Source organism: Peromyscus maniculatus, chromosome 9, assembly GCF_049852395.1.
Source record: "Peromyscus maniculatus bairdii isolate BWxNUB_F1_BW_parent chromosome 9, HU_Pman_BW_mat_3.1, whole genome shotgun sequence".
Lineage (NCBI taxonomy): Eukaryota > Metazoa > Chordata > Mammalia > Rodentia > Cricetidae > Peromyscus > Peromyscus maniculatus.
Genome location: NC_134860.1, coordinates 62,075,748 through 62,097,080, shown reverse-complemented (window position 1 = coordinate 62,097,080; position 21,333 = coordinate 62,075,748). Strand labels below are relative to the sequence as shown.

At 45.9% G+C, this 21,333-nt stretch overlaps 1 protein-coding gene across 2 annotated transcripts in view; it reads right to left on the bottom strand.

The window, feature by feature from the left end:
- Positions 1-2,827: 2,827 nt before the first annotated feature.
- Positions 2,828-21,333, bottom strand: part of Pinx1 (PIN2 (TERF1) interacting telomerase inhibitor 1) — a 61,713-nt gene continuing 43,207 nt past the window's right edge. For both annotated transcript variants that reach the window (XM_006995978.4, XM_042285006.2), the window contains exon 7: positions 2,828-3,587. In XM_006995978.4, the coding sequence (XP_006996040.2) occupies positions 3,069-3,587 (519 nt within the window). In that variant the 3' untranslated portion in view covers positions 2,828-3,068. The remainder of the gene's footprint in view (positions 3,588-21,333) is intronic.

Sequence of the window (21,333 nt, the reverse complement as noted above, 5' to 3'; positions counted from 1 at the left end):
ATGAGGTTACCTCACAAGGCTGAAATGACAACTTAACAAGTTGATTTATTTAAAGTGCTTGGAATGGGGCCCGGCACATAAGGCTCCGCGTAATAGTAATCGTCTATTAAAATCCATAGAAAAGGTTACTGCAAGACAGCAGGGGGGGCAGCTCTTCAGAGGGCTGCTCTTTTCCTGGGAACTCGGATTTCCTCTAATGACTGAGGAAAGCCACGAAGGATGTAGAACTGAGGCATTTTTACCTAGGGCAGTAACTCTGGGCAGAGGCAGGACTCGTGTGCCGATGATTTTACAAGTATCCAGACAGTCACATGCAGCTCCCTGTGTCCTTCTCTTATTATTCCAATTCCCCTCCGACCCAACCACCGTCTGAGAGACCAGTGGGAAAACATGGCAGGTGCGGCTTCTGGAGAAAGTGTCTCCTTCAAAGCCCCTGGCCGCACAGCACTCTGAGTTAAGCACATGCTTTTTTCTCAGCCACCTACTTAAGATTGCTGACTGACAGTTACTAAGCATAGGCCCATGCTTGCTCCCCAGCACCGCAAACTAGACGAAAATCACCCAGGAGCCCATTAAAACTACAATTACATTCTATATCCCTCTATAAAAGGTGACTTGAAGCCACTTGCCTGTGGCTGCTGGGGATTCATCTCTCCAGTTAGCCTAAATGGATCTCATATGTTCCCAGTCCTGCCAACAACTCCGCTCTCCGGCTCTCCGGCTCTCTTCTCTCCTGTCTTCTCCCCATCTTTCTTCTCTTCACTCTAGATGGAGCCAGGCAAGCTCCCTATCACCGAGCTCCAGCCCTCGGCTCTCGCCTTTCTACTAATCTAGGAAATTCAATTCAACATAACACTCTAACTGGGGCTGGAGAGACGGCTCCGCTGTTAAGAGCACTTAATGCTCTTGCAGAGACCCCCCCCCCCGGGTTCCCAGCATCCACATGGCCGCTCACAACCATCCGTAACTCCAGTTCTAGGGGACATGATGCCCTCTTCTGATTTCTTTGGGCACCAGGCATGCACGTAGTGTACGTAACATACATGCAGGCAAAACACTCATAGTCATATTCATAAATTAGTAAACAAACCTTTAAACTCAATACATCAAAAGGCAAAAGAGGCCAGCATGCATGCACTGGTAAGATCTGTATCCTTTAGTTTTCATACAGCTCTGCTCCCTTCTGGGTCTCTAGTTTCACAAACAAGATAGGGCAAGCCAAGAAGTTGTGAAGGAAAAGTGACTTTAAAAACCTTTGGGGTTAGCCGGGCGTTGGTGGCGCACGCCTTTAATCCCAGCACTCGGGAGGCAGAGCCAGGCGGATCTCTGTGAGTTCAAGGCCAGCCTGGGCTACCAAGTGAGCTCCAGGAAAGGCGCAAAGCTACACAGAGAAACCCTGTCTCGAAAAACTAAAAAAAAAAAAAACCTTTGGGGCTTTATTGGCTCGGGATTCTAAACTCTGGGAGACCTGATGAAACTGGAGACTGGGGGCTGGAGAGATGGCTCAGAGGTTAAGAGCACTACACTGGCTGCTCTTCTAGAGAACCCTGGTTCAATTCCCAGCACTCACATGGCAGCTCACAACTGTCTGTAACTCTAGTTCCAGGGATAAGGTACCCTCACACAGACATACATGCAGGCAAAACATCAATGCGCATAAAAAAAAAAAAGAACTGGAGATTGCTTCAGGCTCCAAGTCCACCCGGATCCTCTCTGGGGTGGTGGACTGTCTTCTGAAGCCACTGACACTGATCAGCGTTCTTAGACAATAGCGCTACTCCATGGATTTTCCAGTTCAAGACTCTCCGGGCCAAGTTTCCCATGGAACACATGACCCCAGAAATTAAGATCAAGGGCAAAACATCACAGTGTGGGCATAGGCCTGTGGAGTGGTCCCCACCACTACCTCGACAGTTCTATGAAAACTAAGGCCAGTGGCACAAGGCTGTCTCAGAAGGATGGGAGGCAGGGTCTGAGAAGCAAGCAGGAAAATGTGAACTGGAAACACAAGGAGCGCTAGAAAGAAGACAGAAGAAGTGAAGGCAGAGGAAAGAAGGGGAATGGCAGAGAGGACACAGGCTGAGGGTTCCACCACCACGCTCAGCAGTTGGCTGGCTCGCAGGGGCACTTAGAAAGCGTGTGGGTGTGTGGCAAGGGGATGGCATGTGGGCATGAGGCAACAGCACCTGGTCTGAGCACGGCTAAAAGTGTCTTGGTCTACTCATAAATATCTACACTTGCAAGAGCTTCCATAAGGCAGGCCTAATGCAGAGCCTGCCCTCAAGAGGACAATCAGCTTCATGCCTTAGCGTCTCCATTCTTTGAACTTCCTGGGGACCTCCTGATCATTATACACAGACAAGCTCATCGTAGGGGATCCATTCAAGGAACATGAGATTGAAGTAAGTCTGACTACACCTAGTGCAGGAACCCCTGGTGACCTATGAAAGCCAGGCACTCACTGTCCCCAACTGGTGCTGTCATGGAGAGGGGCCTGGGATCCCCGTGGCCAGCACTCAGCAGGAGAAACATCCGCCCACCAACACTGAAGCACAGCACAGCAATGCCCTCACTGGGGAATGCAGTCTTGTAATTCCCACTTGGCAGAAATGTATGGCTGGCTGCAGAACAAAAGGAACCATCTGCATCCAAGTCACTGCCTCTTAATCCCTTAATTAGACTAAGTCCTTCAGAAGGAAGCACCAGTCAGTTACTGAAGGAAACCAGAGCAAACCCACACACTCGCTCGTGCGCATGCACACACATACACACACACACCTCTGTATTTGTATGGATTTGAATAAATACTCATGTGAAAGGCTCAGTGTATAAGAAAGAATCTATTTGTTTATTGAAATTTATTTTATTTATTGAAAAGTCATGATCTAGAACATTCAAATCAGCTCTCTTAGGAAGGTGACTGGGGGGAAATGTGGTGAGCAGGTGAGAGCTGGCAACCTGTGGGCATGGTGAAGATGCTGAGCTGCCTGGGTTCACCGCGCTGACTTCAGGCCAGAGTGGTTGCCCCGTGGTGTGCTGACAGGTCGGAGGCCCTGGCTGGTGAGAGGTCATCTGGAAGCTTTCTTCTTCTTTTTCACGAGTGCCTTGTCTGGTGTAGAGTCTATTGCTACCCCTCCTGGCCTTTGCAACTTTTTCTTTGCCTTTCTCTTCTTGGACTTTGGGGCATCATCCTGGCTGTCGGGTGGTTGTACACAATCTTCTGCAGCTCCGGCAGAGGCATCGGAACACTCATCCCCACTGGGGCCTCCAGACTGCAGCTTGGCTCGGTCTCTCTTCTTGCCTATAGGCTCCATCTCCACTTCTGCATGCTTTTTCTTTTTGTGTCGCTTGGCCTTGTGCTGGGGAGAGTTCTCCACATCTGTGCCTGCTGCCTCTTTGGCTTTTTTCTTCCCCTTTTTCCATTCAACAGAGGTCTCTGAAATGTCAGGCCCTGGAGTCGAGGCCTGTGGCTTGCTCTTTAACTGGGCCATCCTCTTGGCAAAATACTCCTGGATGGTGAAGGCACTGGTCGTGGTCGTGGTCATGGAGGTGTCCACCTCATCTGCAGTGGAGGTGCTGCAGTCATCCTGGAGGAGAAGAGGGAAAGTGATTAGCATCACTCATTCATCCCATGCAGCAGCCAGGAAGAGCCACATGGAGCCGCTAATGCTGGCCCTGAGCTGCTGAGCCCTGAACAATTGGGTAACACTGAGAACCATGTGGGGAGAAGGCCGGACACTCCTCATCTGGCAAGTGGCCTCACTGACTTGTGAGCAAACAACATGTAAATGAGGATTAACCTAGAGTCTCCTGCAGACACCAGGGACATGAGCGTTCCAGAGCTCTGTGACTCTGTAGGTCCTTCTGGGCTGAGACAGAACCTCGGACACAGTGTGTCTAGGGTCCATGTGGCTGGCCATGTTTTGCTAGTGCAGCTCTCTTAATTATAAAGTAGCACATAGTGAACTCTGAACTTTCCTGATACAGTAGCCCTCAAAAACTTCACTGGAACTGAAATCTTAGTTCTCTGTTTGAAATTGCAGCAGAATCAAATTCTATTGAATTACAACTGGGCCTTGAGTGGCCCCTGCAGTCAGAGTTCTCATCAAAAGGCATCAAATCAAGTGCACATCAAATCAACACTGGCTGTATGTTCTCTAGCCCTTGGATCAAAAACAAAATCATGAAGTCAAATGTGAAATTAAACAATAAAATGTAGAATGAGTGAGGTGAGTGGGGAAATTTAGATAGAGGATATGAGTGGCGGGAAAATAGCTCCATTACTAAGTGCTTGCTGCATAAGCGTGAGAACCTTAGTTCAGTCCTTAGAGCCAATTTAAAGAGCCAGGCAATCAAGTGCACCTGGAATTCCAGATGGGGACGTCCAGACAGGCAGATCATTGAGCTCTAGGTTCAATGAAGGATCCTGCTTCAGAAAACTACTGTGGAGAGCTACCGAGCTACACAAAAGAACTGACCTATTCTCTTAGAGGAGTGCTTCTCAACCTTCTCAATGCTGCAACCTTTAATACAGTTCCTCATGCTGTGGTGATAAAACCATAAAATGATTTTCATTGCTACTTCATAACTGTAATTTTGTTACTGTTATGAATCATGATGTAATTAGCTGTGTTTTCTTTTTCTTTTTTTAAAGGTTTATTTATTTATTATGTATACAGAAGAGGGCACCAGATCTCATTACAGATGGTTGTGAGCTACCATGTGGGTGCTGGGAATTGAACTCAGGACCTCTGGAAGAGCAGTCGGTGCTCTTAACCTCTAAGCCATCTCTCCAGCCCCTAGCTGTGTTTTCTGATGGTCTTGGTGACCCCCTGTGATGTTTGACCCTAAAGGGGTCATGACCCACAGGTTGAGAACCATTGTCACATACTCATACTAAAGGAAACCAGAGTAAACATATATGTGCTTGCATGTACATGCACACACACACACACACACACACACACACACACACACACACACACACACACCTGTCAGAAAATTTTGCTGGTATCTCATCAGGTCATATTGAAAGAAATAAAAATTAGCTGTCTTAGGACTCCAAAACCAGGTCACTTAGTCTTTTTGTTCCTCAAATGTTGAGTGAGGACTGGAATTCTGCATGACAGAATGAAACACCTTCTTAAGGCTTTTGCTATTTATTTGCCAATGCCAGGCAGATGGACAAGAAAGATCTTGCCTCCCATGTAAGTGCACACGCCCATAGCCATGCATAGACATGGGTACTGGGAAGGTGGCCCACTAATGTAACAGAGGTCTCATTGATGGCTGCCTGCCTGCCGGGTGTGAGCTGCTCTTCTTTGAGCCTGTGTGAGTTTGGAACTAATGCTCAGGTCATATAGCCTATGGCTCCTCCTTGTTCCTTTACTTATTACCTTTAGAATTCCTGTTTTCAGTGGTTTAATATAGCAGGAACTGGCTGCCCTGCTGGTATTAATCATCCTTAGTTATTAGGAAACACAGACCATTTCTGAGTCACTTACTCAATCTCCTGGGTCTCTAATCCCCAGGAAGTATGGTCCTAAGCAATTCCTCTGGTGGGGAAGCGCTGAAACTCAGGCACACCACTCAGCTCAGCAGGGCAGAAGAGAAGTACTGAGTGACAGAGTCGTGAGGAGAGCTGTGGGGAGAGTCACTTTCCCTCACTATGGGAAATGTATCCTTTAGTAAGGCTTTTAATGGCTGCCAATCTGATTCCTGAGGGATTGATGCTCAGGACTCCATTCTACATTGGCAATTGGAAAGCAGTTTCACTACTGATTATAACCTTGGTTCTGTAAAACATGAAAACATATATACCTTTATAAGAAAACGAGTATTTTCAAATCTGGTCTAATTTCAAAGCAAATAATTACCTTTTCAAGAAAACATTTAAAAACAAAAATTTGTGTCTTCTTACATTTTCATTAAATACATGATATAACCTCAAAGAAAACCCACCATACTTAAATGTGACTTTCATTACATTGTAAACTTTGAGAATGCCTTAGTTTTATAGTGGTGTTTTAAAAACTAGTAAAATAACTTGACAATTTGGGGTTCTGTATGACTACCACAATGGGAGTAATGACTAACTAATAATTTGGTCATTTGATTGAAGCTCAAGACTTCAGGAACTCTTCTTAAAAAGACCTGTTGGAGGTCTCAGGAACTAATCTAATCCAATAGGTAGGTGAAGGTGAGTTCTAAGGTCCCTCTGCGTTCTGACAGCTGCTCTGTGCAGAGCACTGGGGTCTGGTGAAGGCCTTATCAGAACCAGGGAGTTCACAGCAAACTCATTCTGACCAACAGATCAAGCCAGGGCAGTACTAACGGCATCTTAGTGCAGCTCAGAGATGCACTCCTCCTGAAGCACTGCCCTCGGAGGGCTGCAAGAGCCTGATGCCATTTACTTCCGAGAAAGCAAGAATGCCCTGGAAGGAATGGTGCTATGTAGATACTCACAAATCTATTTTAAACTTGGTGGAAAATAATCCCAGGGCTTCACTTTCTATGAAGAGGCAAGAAGCTGGGGGCCTAGAGTCCTACGATTACTTCTGAGGTTCCCTTTGAGGAACCACAGCTTGAAATCTGTACTAATCCTTTGAATCCTTGAAGGTTTGTTCGCAAAGGGCAGGTTGTGGAGGGAAAGTGGGGCTTCTGAACCAGTGGTCAGCACTTGAGTCGCAGTGCAGATTCCCAAGGTCCCACTCAACGCCTGAGCTTTACCAGAAGCAAAGACAAGTGCAGGGAGACATAGAGACTTTCTCCTGGACCCAGGGAGGGAAAAGGTGGGAGTGTGTGTGTACCCCAGCTTTCTGCAGGGCCATGCCATATATAACTGCACATGACTAGAAAAAGATGCCTTCCTATAGTATGGGGACTTTCTAAAGAAAGGGCTCAGGGAGAGGGCAGGGGATGACAACAGAATTAACACTCTCCCCACACTGTCCCCATCTTCCATTTCATTCACTACTAAGAAGAAACGCGGACACAGAGGCCAGTACAAACGCCTGACATTTTCTATGTCTTTTTGAAGTTTTTGAGATACTGCATGAAGCAGGTTCCTGGTTAAGCTGGCTATTCACAGAAAGCCTCTGATTTCCTCACTTTGTTTAGGGTGCTGAGTACAGCATGTGTTTAAAAACCAACAAACACCCTAATGACGGGCTTTCCCCAAGGATAACAAGGGTCTCATTTCTACCCAATCCATACTGTGCTGTGGATCAGAGCCGACAATTCAGGGGGACCTGCTTCCCACTTAGTGAGTGAGAATTTAAGGACAGAAGAACTCTGTGGGATTGTTACACTGAGACACATGAGGAAATTGTAGCCAACGTGCCCACACCCAGCTGGACCGAAGAGGGCAGCCACCATCAGTGAAGCAGGCACTTAGCATGTGGTGGCTCATGGCATGATAAGGACAGAAACACTCTCCATTACTGGGGCCTATGGTGAGATTTGGAGCAGAGGCACCTCATCTGCAGACGTGGAGGGAGTGGGATCTGATGCCATGCTGTGGGGTGCAGAGCCCCTCCTCCCCACCATGGCACCCTGACTTCTAACTGGCATTACAGACTCTCAGCACCAACACTAAAGTATATCTACTGCTGAATATATTTAGTTTATAGTTCACATAAATAATAATTTTTTAATAAATGCCCTGGGGCTGGAGAGATGGCTCAGTGGTTAAGAGCACCGACTGCTCTTCCAGAGGTCCTGAGTTCAATTCCCAGCAACCACATGGTGGCTCACAACCACTTGTAATGAGATCTGGTGCCCTCTTCTGGCCTGCAGGGACACATGTAGGCAGAATACTGCATACATAATAAATCAATCTTTTTTTAAAAAAAGGAAAGAAATGCCCTGAAACCAGGCTTAAGAGTTTTGTAATTTGTCAAATTAGAATGTGAATTTCATTTACAAAAGTCCCCCCCCTCAATCCTGGGTCTTGCTCAGCTGGCCTCAAACTTGCTGAGTAGCCCAGGCTGGCCATCAACTCACAATCCTCCTGCCTCAGCCTCTTGAGTGCTAAAGTCTCGTGTTGGGCTGAAGTCTGACAATCTTACACATCCAATACCCACTTGGGCATCTGCAGGGTTGTCTACTCTATGTTAGTATGCTTGGAGGGTGCACAGAGTGTGCCACAAACACCACACGAAGACCCCATTTACAATAATCAAAGCAAGGACAGTGACGGAAAGGAAAGGTGACCCTGACATAATCTCCTAAGGCGGGAACTGCATGCCACCACTGTCTCTAGCCCAGACCTAAAAAGTATGTGCACCAGTGTGCTGTTATTCCTAGAACAGGTACCCAGTCTCGAGCCTCGGGGGCTCAGGAGCCTCTGCAGAAACTGTACTGGGCTACAGAGAACTCTGCTCTTATACCTCTCAAACATGTACACGAGATGGATTGCAGGAAAACGCCCCAGAGAGGTTTCTCGTTCACACTCTCAGAAGAATAGTCAGCTTCCTCAGGGCAGGGAAAGCAAGCAGGTTGAGAGGGTCTTAGGGAGGTGTTAGAGGTGATGTCCTGGACAAACGTCATCTGAGTACTCCAGACACTGCTGTGCAGGGATGGGTGTTGTCAGAGGCAAACCTTTCGACTCACCAACTTTTTTCACACATCACTGCTCATCTTAGCAACAGGAGGACGGAAGCTTTCTGCCTTGCACATTAAGACACAGAAGTCATGTACAAAAGTAATCCTCCAATGAGATTTCTCACTATAAGAAAATGCAGACACCCAGAGCTCAAGGGGAACAGACACCCAAAGGCAACAGACTTAGCAAGCGGGCTGTTAGCTCCATTGCTATTGTTCATGATGAACCAACTCTTGCTTCTACGACAGCCTGTCTGTCACCAGCATGTACTGGATTAGTCTGTGGAAAATTAAAGAAGCTCAGCAAGAAAACGGTTGGTGGACTCAGAATACTCCGTATGTTTTCCAGACTCTCCAACACAACAGTTTTGACCAAACCAAATGAGGTTGCAGTGGAGCACTGGAGGCAGACATCACACCCATTCATTACAGACAGATAAACCAGCTACGAAGTGACTGTGTGACTGGGCAGCAGAAAGGCAATGCTGCGACCTAATGTGTGGCATGTAGCCTTCACAGCTCCCAGCAGAAGGACAGAATGAACTGACCCAGGGACCTGCTCCAGACCCTAGAAATGGTCTCTGCCCTCACAGAACTTAGAGCCTCCTTTTAGATCCCTCACAGCCTCACACTCACTTCAGTGATAGGACCTAGAATCACCACAGAAAGAAAGAAATGTACACCAGTATCTCTGAAGGAACATCTAGATGAGGTTTACTGAGGTGGGGAGAGCCACTCTAAATGTGAGTGGTACTAATCTTTGGGTTGGGGGTTCCAGATTTAATGGAAGGGAGAAAACGAGCCAAGCATAAACATCCATCACTCTGCTTCCTGATCCTGGGGGCAGTGTGACCAGCCGCTGCCTGTTGTTCCATGCACCTACCCTGCTGCACGGACCACATCCCCTGTAAAACAAACCTGCCCCGAAGCTGCCCTTTTCTTCTGGAATTTTGTTCAAGCGATGAGATAAAAGTAACTACAGGCCGGGCAGTGGTGGCACAGGCCTTTAATCCCAGCATTCGGGAGGCAGAGGCAGGCGGATCTCTGTGAGTTCAAGGCCAGCCTGGGCTACCAAGTGAGTTCCAGGAAAGGCGCAAAGCTACACAAGAGAAACCCTGTCTGGAAAAAAAAAAAAAAAAAAAAAAAAGTAACTACAACAACTTCTCTGAAGATCGTGTGCAAGCCTTCAGCAAGCCTGACCCTGCAGAACTCTCCCCTTGTTTGCTACCCACAGCAGCAGCTAGTTGCTTTTACTTTTTGTTCTGCTTTGCAAACATCATCTTAAGGGAATTCTAAGTTTTCTGAGGGCAGGGACCATTTTTATCCTACTCATATTCTGCATACTTTCTATGAGACAGACTTGGAGAGTGTTCAACAAAAGTGTCAGATAAAACAGACTGCAGAGGTGACTGCCACCACCCACACACCTGTTGGGCAGGTTGGTGTCAGCAAGGGGTGCAGGAGGGCAGGAAGCAAAAGGGACCAGCACTTGCAGAGCCCTGTCTTCCCGACCAAACACAGCCATTCTTTCATTCAAAACCCCACCTTATGATAAGCACTGGTTGCAAGAAGAAAAATTCTGTCTGGTGCAGTCTATCAATTACTATGACCCTTAGCAATACACAGACCTAAATTAAATAACCTGAGTGTTTCTCCCAATGGTCCATTATCCCACATGACCATTGTCACTTTCCAGGGGAAAAGTCAACTGAGAAAAGCCCAGTGGTATGGGAACTGTCACACTTCCTATGGGATTAGCTGGACACATCAGTGGCCTACCTGGACTCATTGTTCTTGACAGAGTGGACAGCAAGAGATTCTAGAGCCCAGGAAAGCCACAAGGAGGACAGCTCTTTGAGAGGTTGGTTGAACAGCAAATGAAGTTCCCTCACAGCCCCTGGCCTGAGACCAAGGGGTCGGAAGGCAGTAGTTTGAAGCCTCAGCTAGACAAAGGCACTAGGTTTCTGGGGCACCTCTGGTTTTCCCATCCCTTTGTGGCCTCTGTGTAATGGAGAGTGTGTAATGAATGACTTAAAGGCAGAGAGTTACTTTGTACTCACAAAGCTTGCTCAGGTATAAAATCCTGTACTTTGGGGGGGTGACATCTATCACATTTGGAATTAGGCTAAACACGTAAAGTGTCAGCTGTAACTAGCTTTAGGAATCTGCCTAGGATACACAACCACTTTCAACATTAGCGAGTGCATAAGGGAATCACAAGAGGAGGAAAGCCTCACTGACGGAAGACAAGTTTTGATGTGAAGCCATGAGAACTCAGGGCTGCCATTAATAGAATGTAAATGTGCCACAACTCAACAGGAATGACGTGTGTGCATGTGTGCAAAGATATACAGAACCCAGTCACCTGTACAATGATCACTGTGCAGAGATTCCAAGAAGGGGCTCCCTAAAACAGGGACTGGGAAACTAATGCTGTGGGCCTACATGTTCACATCCTAAGTAGATTTATTTTCACATTTCTTAGAAGTAGGATGAGAGAACCAAATAAAGAATATTTCATAGCATGTGAAACTACATGAAGTATGTAACCATAAAGCTTGAATTTCCTCAGTAAAATGTCTGTGGAAATGTTTTCTCTTTAGTTATACAAGTACTTGTCAAAGGTGCTAAGTAACTATCTGCCTAATGGATACATTTTAAAATACAATCTACTTTTGTGGCCACTGTAATGACAGCTTTTGGGAACACTAGATGCTTTTCAATAACACACACACACACACACACACACACACACACACACACACACACACAGATGCTTTTCAATAACACACACACACACAGAGAATCCGTTTTATCCTTGGCTTCTCTTTGGTGTTAAGGTTTGAACATGTTCTCTGAAAATTCACATGTTGGAAACTAAACCCTAAAAATCACAGGTTAAGAATATTCAAAAGCAGAGCCTTTGGGAGGTAATTGCAGGAGGTAGTGATGGGCCCCAGCCTGGGGTGAGTGGCTTTCGGAGAACAGTAAGAGACATATGAGCTCACTCACGGGTGTGTTACTATGTGATGCTTTCTAGACATAGTAGGAAGGCCCTTATCAGACACTGGTACCTTGCTATCAAAATCCCCAGCTTCAAACACTCGAAGAAATAAGTCTTTGTTCTTTGTAAACTGCCTAGTCTAGGTATTCTGCTAAGATGGCAGAATATAAACTAAGTGGAAATGCTAGTAAATTGTCAGCCATTCTGAGTCAGTACAACGAAACACTGCCCATCTGAGTAGGACCTGAGTCTTCCTTTGTCCAGTGAATCTACACCGCATGTGCCAGCTGCACTTTAGTCATTAGCAGCTGCCTGTGTGATCAGACTTCGTGCTATTCAGTACTGTGTTCAAGCATCCCTGTTTTCCTTTCCTCCGTCCGCCCCCTTTTCCTCTTCACTTCCTTTTTTGGATAAGTCTAGTTGGCGTCACTCCCAGTGCAACAGAGGATGACCTTGAACTTCTGCCACTCCTGCCTCCACCTTCTGAGTGCTGGCATTACAGGTGTGTACTACAATGTCTGGTTTATGTGGTGGTGGGTGGAACCCAGGGCACTGTGCATGCTAGACAAGCACTCTAGCACCTGAGCTACATCCCCAGCTCCCCTATTTCTCTAAGAATTCTCTGAACTTTGAAGTCTAAGGCATAAGAGTAGCAGTGCTGGCAACTTGAATATGCCCAAATTGTACAGTACATCCTTTAGGTGAAAGGCAGACGTTCCTAGGGAAGAAGGTGAATGAATCATATGCTGGGGTGCTAAGGTCTACAGTCACAAGGAATCTTCTACCAAAATTGTGATTATGAAGAAAAAATTCTTGGTAGTTTTCTGCAGCACTTCAGGCAATAGGAATGACTCCTCATATCCAAGGTTGCAGGCACATCCAAAGACTCAGCACACATGCACCTTGAGCAATGGGGGACTGCTGCATACACATAGGGCTTCAGCTTTAGGGCTTAGTCTTTTGCTAAAGAAAAAGGCTAACCTTGCAGAACTGGGCCTGTAAATGGAGAGAGCAGAGGACAGTATTTCAGGAAAATGAAGAGATCTGCTATGCAAGAGAAGGCTCGGTGATCCTGGGAGCACGCAGAGGTTTCTTCTGAGTTAGCATTGGGTTTCGCTTGGAATTCATACACACACAAAGGGCCTTCCATGCGGCAGCAGGAATGGAAGCACACAGCAACTCACTTTCCGCAGGCCAAGTTCCTCACGTGATGCCAACGTTAACAAAGCGGTGCATGCCTTTCTTTCCTTCTTTTTCCACTTGCCTGGCAGCTGCCTAAGCTACCTCTCATTAGGAAAAGCCAACAAAAACATGTTTTAGAAGGACCATTCTCCATGGCAACAACTTTTCAAGTGATGACATCAGAATCACTGACAAGTCATGCCACCTCTGGGGAAAAGAGAGGAAGGAATAGAGCAGCTTCCGGCTTCCCTGGAAGGTCCTTAGGCTTGGAAGCTACAGTGACTCACGTGACACCCTCTCATCACACAGTGGCCACCACAAGATAAACGCGGCTCCTCCAGAGCAGAAATGATCAATGTGACATAGGCACCAACGTCTTTGAGTGAAGTCTAAAAATAATCCAAATAGACTGTCTTTATAATTCTGGGTCAACTGGCTCTCCCCCTGCTCTCCAGAAGCAGGACACACAGTTTCCACTAACAGGCGGGTAGGGCTCCCAGCTCCGAAGCAGAGGCTTCCAGGGAGCACGACTCCCCCATTTCTCCTCTACAGGAGACTGAAAAAAATCACTCAGGAATCTTGACACCTCCAATTTGGGTACCTTTGTCTAAAAAGCAAAGCAGTCTAAAAAGACTATAGATTGTTTTAAAAACAATCTATATTTTATATCCTAATTTTAAAATTATGATATAAAGTATTAGGACTCATTAAGATGTCAGATTCTTTAGAGAGTAGGATCTTGAAAGAAAAGATCTTTGTAGAGTATAACATTTTTATTTATTGGACATAATTAGTCAGGGTTATATTCAAGAGAAGTAAGTTAAGATAATAAAATTGATGATACAAGCTCCTTCTCATTTCTTGTATATTATTAAAGGCTACAACCTTCATAGACTCTTTTAAATTCTATACAAGTCGGTCTAGAGAATCATTTAAAGATACATTCTTAGGAGTAAATGTGGCAGGAAAAAAATTCTAAACATGAATTGGTATTCTAACTGCAGTGCCTCAGAGTTGGTCTCAGGTGGGTTCACACCAAGCCGTGACTAGCGCCCTTCCCTTCCCTTCCCGAAAGTCCTGGGGCTCCTAGGGCTCCATGGAACACAATCGGAACACAACAGGAAAACGGCAGCCAAGCTTGATAGCCTGACTATTTCACAACCATCAGCAACAAGTATTTACCAGGCTTTCAAGAATAAATCTGGATCTTTACTATTACATAATATATACAACCTTGAAGCGTATACAATCTGAACTTTTGAACTTTATGCAGTTGTCCATCAAAACTGCAAACAATCACTTCTTCCAATGGCAGTGGCACATATCAACTCTTGACTCCCCAACACCTAAGTCTCAAGCTGCAAACCCATCTTTGAGGCACCCACTGAGACTGGTAAGGGAGGAGGGACTCAAGGCTGGCCTGTAGGGAGGACAGTGATGGCCGAGTTCTCCCTGCTCCTGTGAGACGGTAGTGCAAGGAGCATGTCCTCTCTGCTAGCCTTTCCCACACTCTAAGTCAAAGGACGGTTCCTCGTCACCCTATTTTTACGATGCCATGGGCTGTCACTGCCACTTTCCCAGAGGGAGGTAAACAGAAGGCACAGGAGCTGGTACTATCACTCTTCTGCCCCCAAGCAGGCCATCTGGGTGTCAATTTCTTATTATCACGAGAGCCCTTAAAAACAGTGGCTTGACTTGTCAACAAACCCAAACTCAATCTAATCCTTTCAGGCCCAACCTGTGTCCTGGCAAAGCTCTAACCAAACAAAGCAGCCCTTGACCTACAGCCCGGGTGCCTGGCAGAACCTCCTCAACTCTCGCTGCTCCTGCTCGCCTCTCTGAGGGTCTTGGGAAAAAGCTACATGTGCCCACCAGGAAGGCAGCTCGCTCTTTCAGTGGTGCTGAACAACTGTGCAGACAGCTGCAGCCCACTTTCTCCTCCTTGGCTCCTCCAGAGTGAGGCCAGCCCAATCCTGTTTGAAGTCCTGGCTGCCAGGAGATGGCCGTTTATGTCCCGTCTGAGGACAGGAAAAGGACCGAGCCGTGTGCGAGGGAGAGATAAGAGCTGAGATTTCTGTCCTCAGCTCCTTATCAGCCCTTCCTGCGACTTTCCAGAGCAGACAGCAACATGACAGGCACCGAGCTGAGTTAGCGCGGGAGGCCTGGGCTCCCACAGCTTGGGATGAGGATCAAGGTAGGGAGGGGTGTGCAATGAGCTAAGAGAAAGTTTTTCCTTTATCTTAAAATAGTTTGGCTCAAACGAAATTGCCCTTTTCTCTGTTTAGACACATAGATATTGCATCTGCTTGTTAAAGTACAGCAACAGACATGAGTTTTCATAACTTCCTGTCCGGTGGAATGAAGCTCTGCTTTCCCTGCTTACAGCTCTGCCACAGCCCTGTGCTACCAGCTCCTGGGCACGTAGCACAGGGCCAGTCCACTGGGGGTCCTTAGGCCGGTGCCTATAACGTGCTGGCTGTGGAGCCAATGCCTTCCATGTGCATGTCAGCCTCCCTGCCCCAGTCTTGCTTTCTTAGGCCAGCACCCACTTACACAGGGCTGACAATTCCAGCCCCGTGCTGAAAAGGGACAAGTGAGGCCATGGGGCACCGAACACAGAAGGCTGTTGCTGCTGATCTGTAACATGTTGTGCCTGTGACACCAAAGAGTACACTCTTGGGATCCAGATCTTTCTGAGGCGAGACCAAGGGGGCAACCACAGCTGATGGGGAAGAATCTGAGCAGGAAATAAGCATAAGCTGAGTGATTCTCTTGATTGCGCATTGTTGCTAAGTCTTAGATTTTCCTGCTCTGTCCACAGGGGCAGGTTCTCACTCAAGAATAATATACCCTATAGAAAAACAGCAGTGCAGAGCTGGTGTTGCACACAGCCAGCTGCGGGGAAGCTGTGGGCAGAGGTGAATACTTCCCCAGGCACCCCAGTGCTAATGGGAATAGCCGCTTCCCAGCTTAGCTGGGAGACCGCTCTTCCCCTGGAGTGGAAGGCAGCATGAGTCAGCATGTCAAGCACACTGCCTAGAGCTCAACCACATCTTAGAAGCAGGAGCAGGCAGCAGGTGCTGTTCACGCACCAACCAGACAGCTATGGCGAAGAGAAGGGATCGAGGGGCTCCTTCCCCTCAGTCTACAACACCTCCAAACTAGAGAGATTAAACAATTCTTAAAAATCAATGAAGCAAACTTGACTCTGCAATCCACTGGCTGAGTGCTACACACAGAGACTCTGAATGACTTTAGAACAGTGATTTGCACACACCCAACAAGGTGCTCTCTAAGGTCAAAGAGTGCACAGCTAACCTGGAATCCATCATTTGCTTTTCCACTTTTGTGGTATTCTGTGACATCGTATATGGGATGGGGAATAACGGAGTGATTCGTTCATTATAAGTACTGCAATGTGTGAGTAAAGATAAAAGAGGACTAAGCACAAGTCCTTGAGTCCTAAATCTGAACGGGCAGGCTGATGGATGACAAACCCTTATTTCATTATAAACCAAACAAAGTTCTAGTCATATGACAAGAAGTAGAAACAATGATCTAGGAACAAATGAACAACCCTAACCCCTAAACTGTGGTCTCCAAACATCATTTCAGGAACCTGTGAGAAATAGGTGGCTCAGTCTGGGTCAGCATATGCATAGGACTGGCCTGTAAAATCTTAGGTAAGAATGGAAGGAAGCTACCAAATACCACTTACCGACTATCAAAAGTACTCAAGTTGCTAGTTTCATACAGAAACGCCATAGAATTCCATATTGATTCTGCAACTTTACTGAAATCTTTCATTTCAGTAATTGTTTAGTGAGATAATTTTATGTCTCTTTCAGTTTAAATATTTCAATTTTTTTAAAGGTTTATTTACTTATTATGTATACAGTGTTCTGCTTGCATGTATCCCTGCAGGCCAGAAGAGGGTGCCAGATCTCATTACAGATGGTTGTGAGTCACCATGTGGGTGCTGGGAATTGAACTCAGGACCTCTGGAAGAACAGCCAGTGTTCTTAACCTCGGAGCCATCTCTCCAGCCCCCATTTTTTTTTTTTCTTGTCTGATTACACTTGGCAGTATTTCCAGCACTATGCCGAATGGGTATGGTGAGGGTGAATGGGCACCAGTGCCTGCACCAGATCTTAGAGCAGTGGCTCTCAAAGTGTGGGTTTGACTCCCAAAGGAACCCTTTCACCAGAGCTGCCTAAGACCATCAGAAAACACAGACATTTACATTGCAATTCATAGCACTAGTAAAATTACAGTTATGAAGTAGCAATGAAATAACTTTATGGTTGGGATCACTACAACATGAGGAACTGTATGTATTAAAGGGTCGCAGCATTAGGAAGGTTGAGAACTATTATTTAGGGAAAAGGCTTTCTGTGCCTCCTGCTGACTGTGCTGTTAACAGGTTTTTCATAAGTCTTCGTTTTGTTTTGTTTTTTGAGACAGGATTTCTCTGTGTAACAGCTCTGGCTGTCCTGGAACTCATTCTGTAGACCAGGCTGGCCTCAAACTCATAGAAATCCACCTTCCTTTGCCTCCTGAGTGCTGGGATTAAAGGCCTGCACCACCACTGCCTGGCTCATAAATTTTTTTTTTTTAAATCAAGGAATTTTTCTCCTATTCCTAAACTATTGAAACTTTCATCAAGAAAGGCTGTGAGACTTTTTTTTTCTTTTTTTTTTTGCATCAATCAAGATGATCATGTAATCTCTGCCTTCCCATCTGTTAATGGGGTATATCATACTGGTTATTTAGTCTATGTTTAATAAGTGGATCCAGAAAGCTGGATTTCCTCATGCAAAGAAATGAAACTGGACCCTCATCTTCTATAATACATAAGCATCAACTCAAAATGGTAAACAAGTCTAAGTAGAAAACCAGAAACCTTAAAATGTAGGAAAAAATACACAAAAAAGTGCCTTGACTTTGGCTTTGACAATGATTTCTTGAACACTGCATCCCAAACTCAAGTTATAAAAGCAAAAATAGCCGGGCGGTGGTGGCACATGCCTTTAATCCCAGCACTTGGGAGGCAGAGCCAGGTGGATCTCTGTGAGTTCGAGGCCAGCCTGGTCTACAGAGCGAGATCCAGGAAAGGCGCAAAGCTACACAGAGAAACCCTGTCTCGAAAAACCAAAAAAAAAAAAAAAAAAAAAAAAAAGCAAAAATAAACAAATGGGACTATAACAAACTAAAAGCCTCTTGCACAGAAAAAGCCAACCTCCAAAGAGGGAAAACAGTGCAAACAATGCATGTGCTAAGAAGGCACTAGCAATGTAAAGTTCATATGAGTCGATGGAAAGAAAATAGTGCCTGATTAAAATGGGCAAATATAAACACCTGTTTCTCTGAAGACTAACGTGCAACACCCATACAAATGGGAAATGCAAACCCAAATCTGCCGCAAAACCATGCATCTACCAGGACAGTGCTTATTAAAAAAGTAGGAGATAACATCAGAGAGGAGACAAAGAAATAGTAAAAATCACTACCATGTGACCCAGCAATCTATCCATGAAGGAAATAAAGTCCTCTTCTCAGGACACCTGCATTCCCATGTTCACTGCAACATTATTCACAATGACTGTGATATAAAAACAACCCACAGCTTCACTGACAGTTAATAGGGGAAAAAATGGATACATGCACACATGCACACACAGGGAAGTATTATTCAGTCTTTCACTAAACATGACACAAAGGACATTATACTGTAAGAGAGGCACAAAAATAAATACACAGCATGTCCTCACTTATTTGTAGATTGAAAAAAGATAATATGGAGCTGGAAAGATGGCTCAGCAGCTAAAAGCTCCTGCTGCTCTTGCAGGGAGCCCAAGGTCAGTTCCCAGGACCCACATAGCAGCTCACACCATCTGCAACTTTAGTTCTGGGAGATCTGATGCCCTTTTCTGGCCTCCATGGACACCAGACATGCATGTGGTGCACATACATACATGTAAGCAGAAACAGCAGTGGGAGAAATGAAGGTCCAAAGGTCCAAAAGCCCAAAGGAGAAGACTGTGAGATGTTGAAGATAATTGTGAGGACCAGGAGGTTAAGAATTATGCAGTTGTGACTTCTGCTAAGTGACTCACAGCTGCTCTTGCCATGAAGGAGGTGAATAACTATGGGCAATGATGATACGGTCATTTGCTTCACCATCACAATCAATTTGCTCCATATATGTATTACATGACATCACAGCTGTACTTTTTACATACCTCTAACAGAAACTTGTTTACAATGCAAGGAAGTACTTCCGAACTAACCTGGAAGGCTCTCATTAGGTGAAGACTGAAAGTTTGCTCATTAGCAAAGACGATAACTAAGATGTGCTGATATAAATCAAATGTATTCCAATGTGCGAGTAATCCAGAAATGGGAAATCTGCCAGTTACCTTTGAGGAACACAGAAGAACCCTTTCATCATTCTGGAAGTTGTTAACTCAAAAAAGCTGAGCCAAAGATTTGCCCTATTTTCCTACAGAGACCAGGCCTCAGGCCACTCTAACAGTAGAAATGTGAGAAATGTTAATTATAAGCCTGAAGGAGGAACATAAAGAGATGGAGTCAGACTGGAGACTGATGTTCCTATACAACTATTATCAACTTCTGTACAGTGTAATAATGGACTCACAGATTTAAGTCCCTTATCTTTTTATGTGTTTGTGAGCATGCATGTAGGCAGAGGAACACTGTCCACCTTTCTTTTTGTTGAGACAGACATTGGAACTTGCCAAGAAAGCCAGGCTAGCTGGCCAGTAACACCCAAGGAGCCCCCTGCCTCTGTTCACTGCCCCCAGCCAGCACTGGGACTGTAGTCATGCACTACAGCATTCACCCAGCTTTTTACATGGTTTCAGGTCCTCATACTTACGAAACAAGTACTTTATCAATCACCCCAGGGAGTTGTTATCTCTTAAGATAATTTATTGCTATAGCATTTATGGATAAAAGGCTGGCTTCTAGGATGACTGCTTCAAAGCACCACGTGTGAGAAATGTCACAGCACTTGCTGCTCTCAGGCCATGGCCCAGCCACATCTAAATGAGTTTCCCCAAGACCTTGTTTTCTCAGGATCTATGTCTTGGCTGGTATGGTATTCTTTTCCTCTACGGGGTTCTCCAGGTGGCCATTACCGTGAAGAGCCCATATTGCTGCTGCCTTCCTTTGTGAGGCAAGTCCATCACTGTGACACACTTCCCAGAGCCCTCCAACATCATACTCCAGGCTTTTGTTCCAGCTGACGGTGGGTGCCTCGGACTTCCTGCCCAGATTGTAAGTGGGGACTGTGTCTCATTCATTTAACGATCCATCATCAACAGGGTCACTGTGTGACAAGGAACAACATCTGAGTCAGGTCAAAGGAAGAACTAGATGCAGAGGGAAAACTAGCCCAGAAGAAAGTGATTAAGGCCACAGCAGGAGAATGAAGAAATAAAGAGATCATGCCAAGACCACAGACACTGCATCAACTGCCCACAGCCCGGCCCTTCCACTGTGGTTTGAAATGCACATACTAGACAGTAAGCCCAGTTTTGGCTCTCTTGTAACGTCAACACATAGAGCCGAGTTTATTCATTAACTTAAAGGAAGTATCCCAAATATCACCCTGGTAGTTCTGAATCCACATAAGGACCACTAAAATGAAGTGTGGAATAACCGGTGACTGATGGTGCTAAGGTGTCATGCAGCATGATCAATCCTATTCCAAGTAACCGAAATCCACACAGAAGCCAACTGTCAGGAGGCTGAGCTTCTGCCCCATCCGCACACCTGGCTCTCCTAACACTGGGAGTGACGGTGCTCAGGTAACCTAGAGCACTGATGTAACTCAATGGATACTGTCTCCTGAACTTTAGAAATGACTAATTGTGTAAAAGATCACAAGGAAGTATCCTAAGGCAACCAGGCGCAGTTTTTATGCTAAAACATTTTAACAATTTAGGAGTAAGAATCCTACACAGGTCTAAAGTGCACACTCTGTTTAAAAGTTTCAGCAATACAAGGACATGAAAGAAAACTAACCCACTGCTTCCCAGCGTCACTCAGCCACTTCCTGCCAAGCCTTCCTGTGGAAAGCTTGCTGACATTAGTACCCAGGCTCACGTTAAGTGGCTGCTCAGCTTTTCTGCTGTGGACAGGAATCTAAGGCACTGAACTCGGTGGGATCTAAGCTCATGCACTTGGTAGAAAGCTATCGTGGGGAGGGGACAGAGCTCACGCCCATAATCCCAGTTCTGAAACTTGGAGGGCTGAGGCAGGAGTGCAGGCTGTACAGTAAGATCCTGTCATCAAACGGCAGAAGTGATTTGGAGTTCAGGGTCACACACTGCTTCAAAGGCAGGCATGTGAAACCCAGGCTCCACCTCATGAAGCTGTAGAACCAGAATCATCACAGAAGGCCTTCACAACTCAGGACGATAACCACAGCTGGATGCCACTGCTGCTGATGTGTACAGAAAAATGTTCTGATGTGGTGAAGACAAACCTGTCAAAGAGCAGCAGGTGACAGCTCAAAG